At 44.6% G+C, this 19454-nt stretch overlaps 1 protein-coding gene across 4 annotated transcripts in view; it reads right to left on the reverse strand.

Moving 5' to 3' along the window:
- caskin2b (CASK interacting protein 2b) overlaps nucleotides 1-19454 on the reverse strand; it is a 281832-nt gene that overhangs the window by 35502 nt on the left and 226876 nt on the right. For all 4 annotated transcript variants that reach the window (XM_043714379.2, XM_088000436.1, XM_043714381.2 and 1 more), the window contains 2 exons: nucleotides 12098-12215; nucleotides 3699-3908 (listed from right to left, as the gene is read on the reverse strand). In XM_043714379.2, coding sequence (XP_043570314.2) covers nucleotides 3699-3908; nucleotides 12098-12215 — 328 coding nt within the window. The remainder of the gene's footprint in view (nucleotides 1-3698; nucleotides 3909-12097; nucleotides 12216-19454) is intronic.

Genomic DNA, 19454 nt, shown 5'->3' on the forward strand with positions numbered 1-19454 from the left:
AGAATTGAGAGATGCAAACAGAACATAGAATAAGATGCAAGAGAATGAAATAAAGTTCAATATATTTAAAATAAACAAAGGAAGTGGGGCTGAGGAATTACTGTTAAGCGGAAACAGGAGACTGGAAGTTATCTGACTGTTCTCATGACCAAGGATTTGCATTATTTGAGAGCAGTTGGACCAGGATACATAGTTAGATAGCCATCCCAAGAGACAGAAAAATATGTCTGAGTGTTTGAGATAATTAGTTATATAGTTTGAGGAGTATCACTCCACACACGTGGGGTAGGCAAGGAAATAGGTCCCAAGTCAACCTCAGCTGGCATGGGAATTAAACCTGCACTGTTGGCATTATAATGAACTATATGCGACTCATTTAATCAATTGAGCTGACTATCTACAGGGGTTCTGGAACCTTCTGTCAGAATTGTAAAGATTGGATTGCATCATTTTCCATTGCGTTGCACATGCAGGAGAGCAGAAAGGGGAGCTTGGTGGGTGATGTGCCTCGTTATCTTCATCCTCTCTGACCACTCCATGTTCCTCCACTCTCTTGGCATCTTACCTTCAAGCACATACTGTGTTAATCGCTGGAATTCCCACCTGAAACTTCTCTGTGTCTCTACTTCTCTCTGCTAATTAAAACCCATCCCTTTGGCCAAACCTCTGGCTGTGTGGATGTAGGTTTGCTCACTGAGCTGGAAGGTTCATTTTCAGACGTTTCATCACCATACTACGTAACATCATCAGTAACTGGTGGCATGGCCCGCGTTCTATTTGTGTGTTTAGGTTTCCTTGGGTCGGTGATGTCATTTCCTGTAGTGATGTAATTTCCCGTTCTTTTTCTCAGAGTGTGGTAAATGGGATCCAAGTCAATGTGTTTGTTGACAGAGTTCTGGTTGGAATGCCATGCTTCTAGGAATTCTCGTGCATGTCTCTGTTTGGCTTGTCCTAGGATGGACGTGTTGTCCCAGTCGAAGTGGTGTCCTTCCTCATCGTATGTGAGGAGACTAGTGATCGTGGGGCATGTCTTTTTGTGGCTAGTTGATGTTCATATATCCTGGTAGCTAGGATTCTTTGCATTATTTTCATTATTTCAACAAGCCACCACACACTGCAGCAGAGGAACTACGCAGAGCAGAGGAAAACCATATATACAGTGTATTCAAAAACAGTGGGTACCCAATGAACACAGTGTGCAGATTTCTCAGCAACAAACCCCAACAAGCAGACAAAATGCATCCAGAAACCCTAGCCACTCTCCCCTACATCAAAGACATCTCAGAAATGACTGCCAGACTACTCAGACTCCTTGGCATCATGGTAGCCCTCAAACCCACCAACACACTAAAACAGCAGCTAATGAACTTGAAAGACCCTATACAGACAACAAGCAAAAATAATGTCATTTACAAAATACCGTGCAAGAACTGTAACAAACACTACATTGGACAAACAGGCAGAAAACTAGTCACCAGGATACATGAACATCAACTAGCCAAAAAAAGACATGACCCTCTCTCACTAGTATCCTTACATACAGATGAGGAAGGACACAACTTCAACTGGGACAACATATCCCTCCTAGGACAAGCCAAACAGAGACACGAACGAGAATTCCCAGAAGCATGGCATTCCAACCAGAACACTCTCAACAAACACATTGACTTGGATCCCATTTACCACCCCTCGCGAAAAAGAACAGGAAATGACATCACCAACCCAAGGAAGCCTAATAGAAAGCAGGTCATGCCACCTGTGCTTCATCCGGAGGCTCGCTGATGATGTTACCTAGTATGATGACGAAACGTCCGAAAACGAACCTTCCAGCTCAGCGAGCAAACCTACATCCAGAACTTCAACCTGAGTTACAAATCTTCTCATCATCTCTTTTGGCGGAGAGTCAGCTTCTTTCAAAGTAAGATACTATGATGTGTCTTGGACGTTTTATGAGTTGAAAGGTGCTGTATTTCATTCAAGTAGGTGTTGTTAGTATTGTACAACTTTCCAAAGTGCTTCAGAGGAATGCAACCGAAGTTTGTTGGATAGAAAGTCATATCATGAGATAAGGAGGTGACCAAATCTTTGAACAATAACATACAATCTACCAGAGGGGGTCTTACGTGAGAAGGTTCTGAAATAATTTCAGTCTGTCCACAGGATGGATGTGTGATGTTGAGCTAATGGCATTCCTCAGTTGTATTAAAGTCATGACTGTGTCTGAGGTACCTCTAGTATCACTTATATCTTGCAGTTACTAGCGGTGTTCCACAAGGATCTGTTTTGGGACCATTGCTGTTTGTCATTTTTATAAATGACCTGGAGGAGGGGCTAGAAGGTTGGGTGAGCAAGTTTGCGGATGATACGAAAGTCGGTGGAGTTGTTGACAGTGAGGAAGGTTGTGGCAGGTTACAGCGGGATATAGATAAGCTGCAGAGCTGGGCAGAAAGGTGGCAAATGGAGTTCAATGTAGGTAAGTGTGAGGTGATTCACTTTGGTAAGAATAACAAAAAGATGGGGTACTGGGCTAATGGTCGGATACTTGGTAGTGTGGATGAGCAGAGGGATCTTGGTATCCATGTACACAGATCTCTGAAAGTTGCCACCCAGGTAAATAGTGCTGTGAAGAAGGCATATGGCGTACTGGCTTTTATTGGTAGAGGAATTGAGTTCCGGAGCCCTGAGGTCATGTTGCAGTTGTATAAGACTCTGGTGCGGCCGCATCTGGAGTATTGTGTGCAGTTTTGGTCGCCATACTATCGGAAGGATGCGGAGGCACTGGAACGGGTGCAGAGGAGGTTTACCAGGATGTTGCCTGGTATGGTAGGAAGATCGTATGAGGAAAGGCTGAGGCACTTGGGGCTGCTTTCATTGGAGAAAAGAAGGTTTAGGGGTGACTTGATAGAGGTGTACAAGATGATTCGGGGTTTAGATAGGGTTGACCATGAGAACCTTTTTCCACGTATGGAGTCAGCTATTACGAGGGGGCATAGCTTTAAATTAAGGGGTGGTAGGTATAGGACAGATGTTAGGGGTAGATTCTTTACTCAGCGAGTCGTGAGTTCATGGAATGCCCTGCCAGTAGCAGTGGTGGACTCTCCCTCTTTATGGGCATTTAAACGGGCATTGGATAGGCATATGGAGGATAGTGGGCTAGTGTAGGTTAGGTGGGCTTGGATCGGCGCAACATCGAGGGCCAAAGGGCCTGTACTGCGCTGTATTCTTCTATGTTCTATGTTCTAAACGGTTCATGAGGCAATGAGGTGGTAGGCAACATTCTTAGATAATATCCTTCTCCAAGATTTCTCAAAGTAAACCCAAATATCGTCTCACAAGGTTATCAAAAAACTGACAACCTGAAAATAATTGCGGAAATATTCACTCTTGCTGTGAGCGTGCTGACGATATAAACTCCAGTACCAGAGTCTGAGCCTCTGGGGAATATTCAGTGAGTTGGGGTAAGAGGCCACTCAGGTGTTTCTCTGTTGATAAAAAAAGGTGAACATACCCAGTTAAAGTTTCAGCTGGGGGTAGCAATACCTCACACTAGATGCACACAATCTCTGAAAGCGACCCCTGGCATTGTGTGGAATCAGACGCAGAGAATGTACTCTCTCCCTATTCTTCCACAGGGACTACCATTTCACTGGGAAAACACATTCGCACAGCACCTGCCATCATCTCGAATACTGATTTACCTGCACACATCTCGTTATTCTCTGTGTTGTGATTGTTGCGGCTGTAACTAGGATGGTTGAAGGTGCGATGGGCGGGCAGTGTCTGCGAGTACATCTGTTGGTAGAGCTGGTAAGCATCGTCTGTTTGTGACGTGGTCAAGGAATTCTGCTGGCTCTTGGAGAAGCCCTGGCGCTGATGGGGAGGCACTGAGGCATGGCGAGTGAGGGTGCCTGCAGGGACACAACAAGTGACTTGTCTCCTTTATATTCACAAGTGCATTCACACACAACTAAACCGCTTTATTCCCATCACCAAATCCCCCTTGAAAAAGGGATTCGAATGGTTAACAATTGCTTCTGATCAGCACAGACTGGAGGGGCTGAAGGGCCTTTTTTGTGCTTTAGGCCTCTATCACCTGTGTAACTTCCTACATGTTACCCACCACCATTACATCACCCGTGTTTCCAATTCTTCAATTTACATACAAGCCTGTCAGCTGGAGGTGCTATGGCAACAAAGATGAGGGAAAGGCAGGAGGAGAGGGAGGAGAACTAAATTAAAATGCATTCAGAACGAGCAATAAGAGATTCCAAACGCCCACAGTGCCCACCTCTCTATAAAGGGATCAAGTGTGTTGGTGGGAACCACATACTACCTCTCCAAGGACACCTAGGCACTAATGTAACCCTGGACGTAGGGAACTATGGCTCCCTTCACCTCTGCTGTCTGGACCTGTTGATGACCACTTTGACCAGTGGAGCAGACCCACGAGCAGGTCCTCTGACTTCCAATAAGACCTTCATATTTTACTCAGTTCTCCACACGTGTTGACACTCTTCAATCCCACGATTCCTCATTCACAGGTGAAAGCTTTTGACCTGACCCAATTCTCTGCCTCTCCAATCACAGTGTCCCTCAGCTGTACCTATCCTGCACTTCACAAAGCGTCACCTTTTCAGAGCCTCTTCAGGTGGGTTATGCAAAGGATACTGCCTCTCCCACTTTTGCTGCTTTTGTAATGGCTTAAAACATGTTATGTTTGTAATATTTGATGACAGGTTAGTGGTATGAAGCATCTATCCCATTTCCTCATGCACCTGTGAGGGTTTCTAACATTTCTTGTCCACATCAGATTTCCAACACCCACAAAAAAATTCATTTGCCTTTGACATTCTTTCACTTAAAGAGCTCTGGGTTCAGCCAGATAAAGCAAGGTGGGCTCTTCCAGTTCAGAAAATATCAAGTAAGAATAATCTGAAATGTAAGGCAGTAAACTGCAGGAGAATCTTCCTTAACTTTCACCTAACTCTCAGCAGAGGTGGGTAGGAGAGAAGGGAAAGAGAATGAGGGGGGTGGAAAATCAAAGACATTCCCACCCTTGTCATCATTCTTCCCAGTCCATTAGCTCAGTGACATGTAATCATCAAGTTTACTGTTAATGCTTTGAGGCGAATCTTATAGCACACACGCAATGTGCAAGGTCTTAGCTTAGCAGGAAAGTATTTACCTCCAGATTCATGCCTGACTAGAAATGCAAACATTTTCCAACCTGAAAAGGACACTTCATTGTCCTGTTCCACCTGGCTCCCTTTCCCATGGCATCTCATTCTTTTTGTCAGTGACCCACTGGGGTAAAGGGCTCCATTACTTCTCATGGGCTATAGGCAGGGCAATGCTCACACAGCAACATGCTCCACTGACCTCACTGAGTGCAGTTCCCTTGGAAACACAGTCACCACTGAGCACTTCTTAATTGATATTTAGTACCTGGAGTTTACTACTTCACAACCAGACCTTTGAAGAGAGTTAAATTGTTTGATTCATCAGTGGATTAACTAATACTAGGTCAGGGTCCAACTAAATCTACTAAGTGTAGACCTGTTTTATTTAATTTTATTATATCCTATTCTATTTGTTTTGTAAAGTTTTTTTAACCCTTGTCCCCAGTATTTCTATTTTAGCACCTCAACAGACGCGATGAATACAGGACTAATGCTTGGTTCCCAAAGTCCTGCCTTTGTCGCTCTGCATGATGCACCTTCTAATTGTCTGGATAGAGACACAGAAGCAGGAGTAATCCATTCGATCCTTCAAGCCTGATCCGCCCATATTGATCATGGCTGATTACCAACCTCAAAGCTATTTTCCTGTACTTCCTCAATGCCATATTCCTTGACGTCATTAATATCCAGAAATCTGTTGATCCCGGTCTCAAACATACTCAAATAATTGAGTCTCTAATGTAGTTCCATTCCCCGGAATTTTTCTTGCTACTGTGTGGAGTGTGTGTGTGGCAGTAGCTGTGGAACCAGATGTCAGTGTGTCCACATGCTGATCAGCCAGCATTTACTCTCACTCAGCTGAAAGGGAGACAGAATTCCAAAGACTCACCACTCTTTGAGCGAAGAAACTGTCTCCAGGTTCGAGATCCCTGAGCCTGGAAAGACATCATTTCTGCATCCATCCTGTCTAGCCCTTTAACAATTTTGTAATTTTCAAGTAATCTCCGCACACTCTTCTATCCACTGGGTTCCTAACTCCTGTTTACATCCTGTTTAAAGTGGGCGGCACGGTGGCACACTGGTTAGCGCTGCTGCCTCACAGCGCCAGAGACCCGGGTTCAATTCCCGCCTCAGGTGACTGACTGTGTGGAGTTTGCACGTTCTCCCCGCGTCTGCGTGGGTTTCCTCCCACAGTCCAAAGATGTGCAGGTCAGGTGAATTGGCCATGCTAAATTGCCCGTAGTGTTAGGTAAGGGGTAAATGTAGGGGTATTGGGTGGGTTACGGTTCGGCGGGTCGGTGTGGACTTGTTGGGCCGAAGGGCCTGTTTCCACACTGTAATGTAATCTAATCCTACGTGTAATATCCAAGTACAAGTCGTAGAGTATTACAGCACAAATGGAGACCCTTCAGCCCTTTATGTCTATGCCCATCATCAAGCTCTAACTTTACTAATCCCACTTCCCAGTTCTTGGCCTGTGGCCTTGTCTGCTATGGTGAATAGACCAAAATTCTTCCTATTCAAGCTTGTAGAACATTTTAACCCTTTGAATTCATTTCCAAAATATAGAGTCCAACAGAATGGCCCCACCCATTAATACACAAGATTTCCTGTGGCCCCAAACCTTACCAATTCAAATGTTCAATTGTAAAACCTCACCTTATCAACAGCCTTTTCCTATCTGCTTCTATTTTCTAGAATTCATTGAGTCAATGTTTTTACTGTGCTGAATCCCAATGACTGCTACATCCCATTAGGAGAAGAATTCCAAACCTCTTCCTGTTTAGTTCCTTCCCATTCAGACCTACAGTTTATAATCCATGTGGATTAACCATCCTTTCTAGTTAACAAGGTCACAAAGACCCCCTGTAGGGCAAACCTTTCCTGTTCGCTTCAATACACCAGAATCATTAAGTTTTTTTTTAGACTTGCGCAATGATTTTTCTCCTCTTCTCCTGACGGTCCAGATCCTTGCAGCATTACCTCGGGGGTACCACACTTTTAGAAGAGACCATCACACACACCCCAACCACCATCAATCACATTACCAACGAAAACATCATGAAGCTAGAGGACCTATGCCTCACCACCCACTTCACCTTCAACAGCATAATCTACAAACAAACCAACAGCATACCATGGGATCTCCGCGATCAGGATTCATAGCAGAAGCGGTAATGCAAAGACTAGAACAAACAGCCCTACCAACCATCAAACCAAAAATCTGGGTCCGCTACGTAGATGACACCTTTGTCATCACAAAACGAAACAAAATAGAAGAGACATTTAACACCATCAACAAAACCCTCACAGGCATAAAGTACACCAAGGAGGAAGAAACCGACACCAAACTCGCATTCCTGGGCGTCACAGTCGAAAGAAAGGACAACGGAGAACTACAAACCTGCGTATACAGAAAACCGACAAACACTGACCAAATACTTAACTACACCAGCAGCCATCCCAACACACACAAACAGAGCTGTATCAGAGCACTATTCCAACGAGCCATCACACACTGCAGCACAGGCGAACTTCGGAAAACAGAGGAGAACCACCTATACAACGTATTCAAGAAGAACGGATACTCAAAAAATACAGCGCGCAGATTCCTCAGGAACAAACCACAACAAGCAGACCAAACACAGCCAGAAACCCTAACCACCTTACCATACATCAAAGAAGTCTCAGAAATGACATGAATCCTAGTAACACACAAACTAACAAACTTAAAAGACCCAGTACAACCCATGGACAAAACCAACGTCATCTACAAAATTCCATGCAAGGATTGCCACAAACACTCCGTAGGACAAACAGGAAGAAAGTTAGCCACCAGGATACACGAACACCAGCTAGCCACAAAAAGACACGACCCTCTCTCCCTTGTAGCCCTACACACGGTTGAAAAAAAAACACCAATTCGACTGGGACAACACATCTATCCTGGGACAGGCTAAGCAAAGACATGCCAGAGAATTCCCAGAGGCCTGGCACTCCAACCACAACGCCATAAACAAACACATAGATCTAGATACCATCTATCAACCCCTCAGAAAACGAACAGGAAATGACATCACCACAAACCCCAGAAACCCCATCCAGGACAAACATATAAATAGAAAGCAGGAGACAACAGCTTCGCTTCACTTGGAGGTCGCCACTGATGATGCTACCTAGGCAGGTAATGAAATGTCTGGATATCAAACCTACAGCTCAGCGAGCAAACCTACACCCTATTACCTAGGGGGTCTTGGGTTCACTATGTGCATGGACAGGCCATGTCTGACATGCCATCACAGCATGAGAGTGTGGTGCTGGAAAAACACAGCAGGTCAGGTAGCATCCAAGGCATCCACCCAGATCAGAAACAGAACTCTCCTTATGAACTCAGCAAGGAGCTGTAGTTGATTTTCCCAGAGTTGGGATGAACCTTATGCCTTTTAGAACTAACAGGCAGGACTGATTCTAGGATTTCCCAACATAGGCAAGGGAGCGGGCTGACACCCTGCACCCCGACCTGGCAGCTCCTCTGTGAAATTTCCACAGAGTCAGGTCAGCTTCTCATGGAGTGCCCACTCAGTGGTGTGATGAACCATGCTCTCGATTCTGATACCTTTTGGACAGGAATTTCAAAAGGTCTTGCCCATTTCTCCCAATGGTGTCTTGTAACTCCATTCCAAGTCAATGATAACTCGTGCCCGTTCTATGCCCATTCACCCAATATGCACAATTTACGTAAGCAATGAGCAGATAACTGGGGCAGGTGGGGAACTGGTGACAGAAAATAAATCCATTCAGAAATATCATTGTGTTAGACAGACCATTAAAGTCGCAGTAACAGAGGCTACAAACAGGTCACAGCTCTTAATCTTGTCTGAATGATCAAGACATTGAAAAAAAAAATCACAAAATGTACAGAAGGTGGTTTGAATATGGAATGAACTTCCTGAGGAAATGGTGAATGGCTACAATTACAATGTTTAGAAGAAATTTGGGTCGGTACATGACTAGGAAAGGTTTGGAGGGATATGGGCCAGGAGCAGGCAGGTGGATTGGTCGAGTTTGGGATTATGTTCGGCATGGACTGGTTGGAGCAAAGGATGTGTTTCAATGGTGTGTGACGCGGTGAACAACTGATGATGACCACCCACAGATGTCAATCAAGCAGTTAATCAGATCACTTGTCAAGACAGAATCCCATTTCAGCTCATGTTTTTAGTAAGCATTCAGCCAAGCACACAATGAGGACAGGGCAGGCTTGAGTTTGAATTGGCTGATCACTGCTTTTTTTCTGTCAGAAAGCATGAGGAAGTAAATTTAAGGCATATCTAAGGTAAGGATTGGTTTTATCTTTATGCTGACAGTAACTATCTAGGCATCATGGACAGGACTAGATTTGTCTCACTGAGGATCCTTAACCTTCAAGTCAAAAGGTTTCATGTTCAAGACTAGCATCAGAATCTAAGGCATACACCTAGGCTGACATTTCAGTGGAGTATTGAAGGAGTGCAGTGTTGAATGAGTGCAGCATTGTTAGAGGTGCCATTTTTTTTAAGGATGAGTTAATAAACCATTTGCTCTGTCAGGTGAATGTAAAAGATCCCACAACACTACTTAGAATCATAGAGATGTACAGCACAGAAAGAAACCCTTCTGTCCAACCTGTCCATGCCGTCCAGATATCCCAACCCAATCTAGTCCCACCTGCCAGTACCTGACCCATATCTCTCCAAACTCTTCCTATTCATATACCCATCCAGATGCCTATTAAATGTTGCAATTGTACCAGCCCCCACCACTTCAGCTGGCAGCCCATTCCATACACGCACCACCCTCTGCATGAAAAAGTTGCCCCTTGGGTCCCTTTTATATCTTTCCCCTCTCACCCTAAACCTATGTCCTCCAGTTCTGGACTATGTCTATTTACCCTATCCATACCCCTCATGATTTTAAAAGTTTCTATAAGGTCACCCCTCAGCCTCCAACCCTCCAGGGAAAACAGCTCCAGCCTATTTAGCCTTTCCCTATAGCTCAAATCTTCCAGCCCTGGGAACATGCTTGCAAATCTTTTCTGAACCCTTTCAAGTTTCACAACATCTTTCCGATAGGAAGGAGGCCAGAATTGCACGCAATATTCCAACAGAGGCCTAACCAATGTCCTGTACAGCCGCAACATGACCTCCCAACTCCTGTACTCAATACTCTGACCAATAAAGGAAAGCATACCAAATGCCTTCTTCACTATCCTATCTACCTGCGACTCCACTTTCAAACAGCTATGAACCTGCATGCCAATGTCTTTTTGTTGAGCAACACTCCCTAGGACCTTACCATTAAGTGTATAAGTCAATGACGAAAAGCAGTGCACCCAGCACCGATCCTTGTGGCACTCCACTGGTCACAGGCCTCCAGTCTGAAAAACCACCCTCCACCAGCTCCCTCTGTCTTCTATCTTTGAGCCAGTTCTGTATCCAAATGGCTGGTTCTCCCTGTATTCCAAGCAGATCTAACCTTGCTAATCAGTCTCCCATGGGGAACCTTGTCGAACACCTTACTGAAGTCCATATAGATCACGTCTATCGCTCTGCCCTCATCAATTCTCTTTGTTACTTCTTCAAAAAACTCAGTCAAGATTGTGAGAAATGATTTCCCACAGACAAAGACATGTTGACTATCCCTAATCAGCCCTTACCTTTTCAAATACATGTACGTCCTGTTCCTTAGGATTCCCTCTCTAGAAAGAGATCTCCTTGGTGTCCTTGCCAATATATATCCTTGAGCCAACTTTTATGAAATAGATGATCTGGTCATTTATCTCACTCCTGTTTGCGGGAGCTTGTATCACAACAGTGGCCACACTTCAAATGTATTTCATGTGTTGTAAAGCCCACCGAGAAACCCTGAGGCCATTAAAGGTGCTATGGGAATGCAATTCTTTCCTCTTTCTTTGAAGAATTTCAATTTGTTGAGGATCTAGAGGGCAGCCAGCAAACATGATGTGATGGTCATCATCTTCAGAATGCAGGGAGGGGGTTGGGGCTCAAAATAATGCATGCAAACCTCCAGGCTAGTCTTCCCATTAAGGAAAAGGTGCAAGACAACACCTTCCCTTTGAACACTGAAGTATCACATTGAGGTGAGTAAGACCAACACAGGGCCACACGTACAGCATCTATCTTCATCCCAGAAGAGACCATTAAACTGGTGAAAAAAACCCATACTGGTCCCATTTGACCCATACACTTCAAAATGGGGATCAGTATGACCATTTGTAAGTATTACTTTGTTGGTTTTAACCAGTTTTGTCCCAACATTGTGTCTCACCTACTCAACTTTAGATTGTCTGGAGTCTCATAAGAAACATTAGGAACAGGAGGTGGCCATACAGCCCCAGAAGCCTGTGCCTGATCTGACTTCAAACACGATTGCCTGCCCCTGCCCTATATTCTTCAGTTTCATGGTGGCTCAGTGGTTAGCACTGCTGCCTCACAGCGCCAGGAACCCAGGTTCGATTCCAGCCTCGGGCGACTGCCTGTGTGGAGTTTGCACACTCTCCCTGTGTGGAGTTTGCACACTCTCCCCGTGTGGAGTTTGCACACTCTCCCCGTGTCTGCGTGGGTTTCCTCTGGGTGCTCCGGTTTCCTCACACAGTCCAAAGATGTGCAGGTCAGGTGAATTGGCCATGCTAAATTGCCAAGTCAGGGGTAAATATAGGGTATGGGGAATGGGTCTGGATGGGTTACTCTTCAGAGGATTGGTGTGGACTTGTTGGGCTGAAGGGCCTGTTTCCATACTGTAGGGAATCAAATCTAATCAACAAAAATCTCATCCGCAGAGTTGACCCGTCAGTATCCACAGCCTCTAGGGGATGAGAGTTGCTTATGTCCACTACCCTGTGTGTGATGATCACTGACCTGATCTCCTGCTGATCACCTCAACAATGGATGGGGGGAAGTAGCCAACACGGTCCGTGCCTTTCTGGCTGTCATGAATGTGTCCCTTCCAGCGGCCATCAGCGTGTTGTTCCAGGACCTGTCGCAGGAAGGCAGTGATTTATAAAATGACCAAACACACACATCACTATCAACAGGATTTCACGGCTCTATTCTGTCTCTGTTAGCTACAGGAATATAATCAAACCACAGCACCGATAGACATACTATGGACTGAGGTAATGGGTGTGTTTCTTCGAGTATATTTCTTCTAGAAGTCTCGAGTAGTTACAAGGACGTAGCCCTGGCCCTCTTTCTCAGGTCAGTAAGAGTTAGACTGTGGAGTTGACAGCAGCACTCTCTAATGCTCTCTCAGCAAAGTAGTTTGAAACCAAAACTGATAAAATTTCAGACATCAGGAATCCGAATTGTTTCTCAGCTGAATATGAAATCTAGTCTGAAGACTGTCCATTATTTTGTGACTGTCAGCAACTGGGGCATATCGCCAGGAATTCAAAGGACTGGAAGAATTGAACACGTTTTCTGTCGTCCAAATTTGTCATTTAACCTGCATGGCTGTTGTGCATTTTCTTTTTGCCCAACTTTCTCCCCCATCCACAACAGCTCTGCAGAATCATGTGCACCTGATATTCGTTATTGTACACAGAGGGGCTGCCATTCTCTATTATAGTGTCTGGGCTAACAAGTGGCACGTAACATTCATGCCACACAATGACCATCACCGATAAGAGATCATCTAAACACTGCTCCTTGACGTTCCATAGTGTTAGCCATCACTGAATCTCCTGGGGGCTACCATTGACCACAAACTGAACTGGACTTACTATATAATTGCAACAAGAGCAGGTCAGAGGCTAGGAGTACTGCAGTGAGTGACCCACTTCCCGACTGCCCAAAACCTGTCCGCCATCGGCAAAGCACAAGGCAGAGCACAGTGTGATGGAATACTCCTCACATGTATACTCCAACAGAAGAAGCTTGACATGATCCAGGACAAAAGCAACTGCTTGAATGGCACCACATCCATAAACTTTCACTCCCTCCAACAATGATGCTCAGTAGCTCAAGATGCACTGCAGAAATTCGCCAAAGATCCTTCCCATCACACAACCACTTCCATTTAGAAATACAAGGGCAGCAGCTACATGGGAACACCAGCTCCTCAAGTTCCCCATGAAGCCACTCACCATCCTGACTTGGAAATATATCACCATTCCTTCAGTGTCACCGGATCAAAATCCAGGAATTGTCCTCCCTAAGGTGGTTCCCGACTGCAGTGGTTCAAGAAGCCAGCTCACCACCACGATCTCAAGGAGCAGCTAGGGATGGACAATAAATGCTGGCCAGTCAGCAATGCCCACACCTCGTGGGAGAATTTTTTTAAAAAACAAAGGCTGCCAGGCTCCATGTTATACACAGGGACAGCTATGCTTGACGATAGGTACAGTGACTGCTATTTTCTATAACATACACAGAGATTACATAATGTACAGATACCACTATTCTATATTGTATACACAGGGGCAGTATTCACTATAATAGACACAGCAGGGCTCCTATTGCCTTTGGTCACCATATTGTTGGATACCATAAATCTTCCTGGTTTGTCTATGAGCAGGAGCTGAGAGCTGTTGGAATGCTGCGTTATGGATTTGGATTGTCTGAAGAAGTGTTGAGCACATGCTTTTCTGTGATGACAGAAAACACTGTCACACCCTGTCGAAGGACAGCATGTCCTTTCAGTGAAGGGTGCTCAGTCCATTCAACCATGGTCTGTACAAAGTTTTTATATAGCCACTGGGTGAGAAAAACAAGATATTTTTCAAACACAGAGATCTTCAGGTAAAGGTAACAGTCACCATGGTCTCGGAAGACCATACGATGTTCTGTCATCAGAGACAGAAATGGTGGTGATGGTTTAACCACAGGGTCAGCCTGCCTCAGGCAAGGGGAGAGGCCGAGTGGGAGAGCCCTTCATGGTAATCTCAATTGGTGTGGGAATCAAACCCATACGGTTGATATCGCACTGCATTGCAAATAGCTGTGCAGCCAACTGAGCTTTAGCTGCAACTAGCAAATAAATAGATGAAATAAAGGCCCAGGGGATTCTAAGGGGATTCCCACCCATCAAGGCTCCATGCACAAAGCCTACCGACTTGGAAAGAAAAAGAACGCTGAGTTCCGGAATGTGACAACAATAGCTATCTTCAAGAAGGGAGGTCAATCACTCTGTGGAAACTCTCAAGGTATTTCCCTCTTGGCCACTGCAGAGAACATCTTCACAGCATCCTCCTGAATCACCGACTTTCTGTAGCTGAGGAAATCCTCCCAGAGACACATTGAGGCTTCAGACCTTCTGGAAGAACCTCTCACATGACTCTTCTAACAAAGAAATCCAAGAAAAATATCGAGGACCACACCAAGCATGCATTCAGCAACCTGACTGTAGCGTTTTCTTCAATATGTGACCAATCTCTGTGAATTGTCCTTCAGAGATTTGGATGTCCAAGAAACTTCTTTACAATCCTGCAACTGATTCACAACTCTAACTGTCTGATGTGGGAGACAGAGTTATAAAGTACAGAGTAGGGTCTGAGAGCCCCATACTATCTACAGTCTACCTGATAATGCCTGTTCACCTTATCTAAATTTATCTGCACTCTGGTGTCAGAATGAAATATTGCCTCGCTGGAAAACTGTTACATTACAGCTGTTTCCAGACCAACATCAACTTGACCACCTGAGATGTTCCTGAATCACAGTTTTAGATGATTACAGCATAATTGTCCACTCTGGCCCAGTCTGTTAAATTTGACATAACAAGACTCATATCAATCTAGACTTGGTCAGTCAAATATCCCATCTCCCTTGTGTATTAAATAAAGGAAGGGTGCGGGACTATGTTCAGCATTTTTCAAACCTCGTCCTCTCAAAAGCCTGCCAGACACCCAAGTTGCCAACTATGGCACAGAATGCTGCAGGACCAAAATCCCCACAAAGGAAGAAAGATCGTAGGAGATAGAACAGTGATTGTCAGGACTGAGTGAATACTGGACTGTATCTCATGGACACATTGAAAATGTGCAGTAGCAGGTCATTCAGCCCAGCTCCTTCGTTCTCATTTGCTCCCCATACCCTTTGAACCCTTTAGCTGTCAGAACTATATCTAACTCTTTCTTGAAAATATTTAATGTTTTAGCCTCAACTGCTTTCTGTGGCAGAGAATTCCACAGGCTCACCACTCTTTGGGTGAAGGCATTTCTTCCCATCTCAGTCCTAAATGGCCTACCCTGTATCCTTAGACTGTGATCCCCTGGACTCTCCATTCATCAGAAACATTCTTCCGGTGTTTACCCTGTTAGGATTTTATAGGTTTCTACGAAATTCCCCTCAGTCTTCTAAACTCCAGTGAATACAGTCCTAATCAATCCAGTCTCTCCTCATAACATCAGTCCTGCCATCCCTGGAATCAATCTAGTAAACCTTCGCTGCACTCCCTCCACAGCCAGAACATCCTTCCTCACTGTGCACAATACTCCAGGACAGTCTATCTGTGGTACATGAAAACACTACAGAATTTCCACCAGCAAAGCCTCTGCCACTGCCCCTGGATTCAATGGGAGGAACATCCACCAAACACTGCTGTCCTTCTTCATTTCAGCTCTACAGATATTCAGATAAAACTCTTTCCACATCGACAATAACAGATAGAACATTGTGTTCGGAGGCTGGAAACTGTCTCCCTACCACATCCTGTTTCCTCAACTCCCAAATGGTCGCTGTTCCTGAACAAAGGAAATGATTCAAAGACCCGACTGGCTGTCCTTGAAGCATAGCAGCATTGACATTAATGGTGGAAATGAGCTCGCTACCAAGTGGCCAGCATGGTGAAAAACACCTCCATCAAGCTGGATCACTCAGTGTCCAAACACGGTGATGTTGAGGCAGAGCAGATAATCAGGACTGAAAGAACAGGAAGGAAATCCCACTCTCCTGATCCCATTACTTCATGGGACATCCTAGCTCACATGCCCAAAGATCTGTGGGTCAGGAATCAGCCCGATTGTGCACAGAAAGACACAGAGCAGAAACCTGTGACACTGAGTAAACCTCAGCCCTTGAACTAAAGGACAGTTGGCGATGCTATTCTCCATCGTTTACATAGGGACTGCTGGTCTCCGTAGCATACGCAGGGACTGCTATCCTCCGTAGCATACATAGGGACTGAATGCACTATAGTTTACACAGGGACTGCCATTCTCTATAGTACACATAGGCACTGCTATTCTCTATAGTTTACATAGGGACTGCTATTCTCTATAGTTTACATGGGGACTGCTATTCTCTATAGTTAACACAGGGACTGCTATTCTCTATAGTACACATAGGCACTGCTATTCTCTATAGTTTACATAGGCACTGCTATTCTCTATAGTTTACATAGGGACTGCTATTCTCTATAGTTTACACAGGGACTGCTATTCTCTATAGTACACATAGGGACTACTATTTCCTATAGCATACATAGGGACTGCTATTCTCCTTACTTTACACAGGGACTGCTATTCTCTATAGTATGCGTAGGGACTGCTATTCTCGATAGTACACATAAGCACTGCTATTCTCGATAGTACACATAGGCAGTCCTATTCTCCATAGTTTACACAGGGACTGCTATTCTCTATAATAGACATAGGGATTGCTATTCTCTATAGTACAATAGGGACTGCTATTCTCTATAGTTTACACAGGGACTGCTATTCTCCATACCATACAAAGGGAGTGCTATTTCCTATAGCATATATAGGGACTGCTATTCTCCATACCATACATAGGGACTGCAATTCTCTACAGATTACACAGGGACTGCTATTCTCCAAAGTTTACATAGGGACTGCTATTCTCTATAGTACACAAAGGAACTGCTATTTCCTATACCATACATAGAGAATGCTCTCCTCCATTGTTTACACAGGGACTGCTATTCTCTATAGCATAACATGACCACTGCTATTCCCTATAGTATACATAGGCACTGCTATTCTCTATAGTACAGATAAGCACCACTATTCTCCATAGTTTACACAGGGACTGCTATTCTCTATAGCATAACATGACCACTGCTATTTCCTATAGTATACATAGGCACTGCTATTCTCTATAGTACAGATAGGCACTGCTATTCTCTATAGTACAGATAAGCACCACTATTCTCTATAGTTTACACAGGGACTGCTATTCTCTATCATCTACACAGAAGCTGTTGATCTCCATAGTTTAGACAGGGACTGCTATTCTCTATAGTTTACATAGGAACTGCTATTTTCTATAGTATACAGTACACAAGGACTGCCATTCTCTATAATATACAATACATAGGGACCTCTATTCTCTATAGCATACAGTATATAGTGACTGCTATTCTCCATAGTTTGCACAGAGGCTGCTATATGCACAGGGCTGCCATTCTGGATTGTAATCACAAAGGCCTGCTACTTCCTAAACTATATACAGGATAATCACTCTTTGGGCCCACACTTCCATTCTTTGTGGTGTTTTGGGTTACACAGTATGGCAGCATGGATGTTCAAGTTGTGTTCATCAATAGCCAGCTCAGGTTATTCCAACAGGTAGCCTACAGGCCTGCCAAGAGGTCCTAACCAGCCTGTAACTGGAGTTCCCAAAAACTGGAAAAACAAATGGGAGATTCTCCAAGAAGACGGTCCTCTAACCAGACATCCTTTCTCTCTGCGTTTGCTGTTGAGTTTGATCATTAGGAATGGTCTCTGAATGGAAGACCAGCAAGCTGTATAAACATGAGCAACTGCAGTCAGCCTGAGGCTGTGCCTCAGGACTGGTGATAGCTACTACCGAGAGTCTGCTGGCTATGGAGGATCTACTGGGCCAGTGTTTGGGAGGTTTCCTGGTTTTTGTGAGTGGAAGAGATTCTGAGTCGGGGATTGAGTTAGAGGAGGTCAAGACTCTGTCCTTCCTGTGTAGGTGCTAATGAGGCAGGGAAAATATGTAAATATGGGAGAATGAGGGGGAGAGGGATGGGAGAAGAGGGCGAGAGTGATGGAGGAAGGAAGGACATGTGAGTGTGAGAGAGGGATGGAGGGGAAGAGCATGAGGGTGTGAGGGAGGATGAGGGTATTAAGATGTGTGTGCGAGAGAGGAATGGAGGGACAGTGGTAAAGTTTGGGATTGAGGGAACATGCCTGCAATTGGGAGAGGGAGAGAGTCTGTGAACACTGAGTTCAGGGTGTTTGGGCTCCCTGGCTCTAACAGTGAGCCAGAGATACATTCACTCTTTTCCTCCTCCTTTCTCAAAACCCACCCACAAAGCAGGCTGTGAGGTATATCTGACCCCCCCCCCCCCCCCCCCTCAGTTATATATAAATTACAGAGAGAGTCTGCCTTCAATACAGTGTTTTAACCGATGCAGCGATTTTCTTGTTAATTCCTCATTGCCTGAGAAATTGGGTGTGCAAGCTTATTGTATCAAAGAGTCCAGCAGTCAGTTACACTGTCTAAGTGATATATACAAACATTACATCCCTCAGACACAAAGGGTGCCTGGACTAATAGTTTATCATAGAGATGCATGCTTTCAATAGCATGTCATGCATCAAAACATTCAAAGTAAGGTGGTGTCTGAGATCTTTAATGTATACCTTCAGGTCACGTGCTATGATATGGTGATGTCATTGTTAGCATTTCTCTCAAAGGTAAACTGACACACTGACTGTGAGACAGAACAGTGTGTGCATCACCTGAGGTGAACAGGGGTCTAGGCCAGTTAAAGCCAAGTCCTAGCTCAGTCTCAATCTCTTTCTGGAGTGATTGGGACTTTGGTCCTTGTCTGTGTTTCTCTCTACCTCAGTTTCTTATCCAAACAGACAAAGCAATTAGTCAAAAATGTGTGGTGCTACATCATGAGGAATGATGAAGAGCTTATGCTTGAAACATCAACTCTCTTGCCCCTTGACCTGCTGTGCTTTTCCAGCACAACATTTTTTGACTCTGATCCCCAGAATCTGCAGTCCTCCCAGAACAATTAGTCAGCTCTGCTGCTTAACATATTATAGTGGCCATTTTTATTAATTTGTTATTTAAATGATCAGTTGTTTTTCTTCTGAAATTCATTTTAACGATGTCCCACCTTTCTGAAGATCGCCAAAGAGAATAACCGAGATGTAGCAGCAGCCCTCCCCCAAGGATGGAGAGTCCTGCTCTAGACGCCGTACTCCATATTAATAGCATATTAAGTTGTTACACGTCCAACAGTTCTGATGTTTCTTCCTCATTCCAAACCCAC

The sequence above is a fragment of the Chiloscyllium plagiosum genome, unplaced genomic scaffold, assembly GCF_037043375.1.
Source record: "Chiloscyllium plagiosum isolate Xiang-an unplaced genomic scaffold, Cpla_swu_hap1 HiC_scaffold_25, whole genome shotgun sequence".
NCBI classification, from domain to species: Eukaryota; Metazoa; Chordata; class Chondrichthyes; order Orectolobiformes; family Hemiscylliidae; genus Chiloscyllium; species Chiloscyllium plagiosum.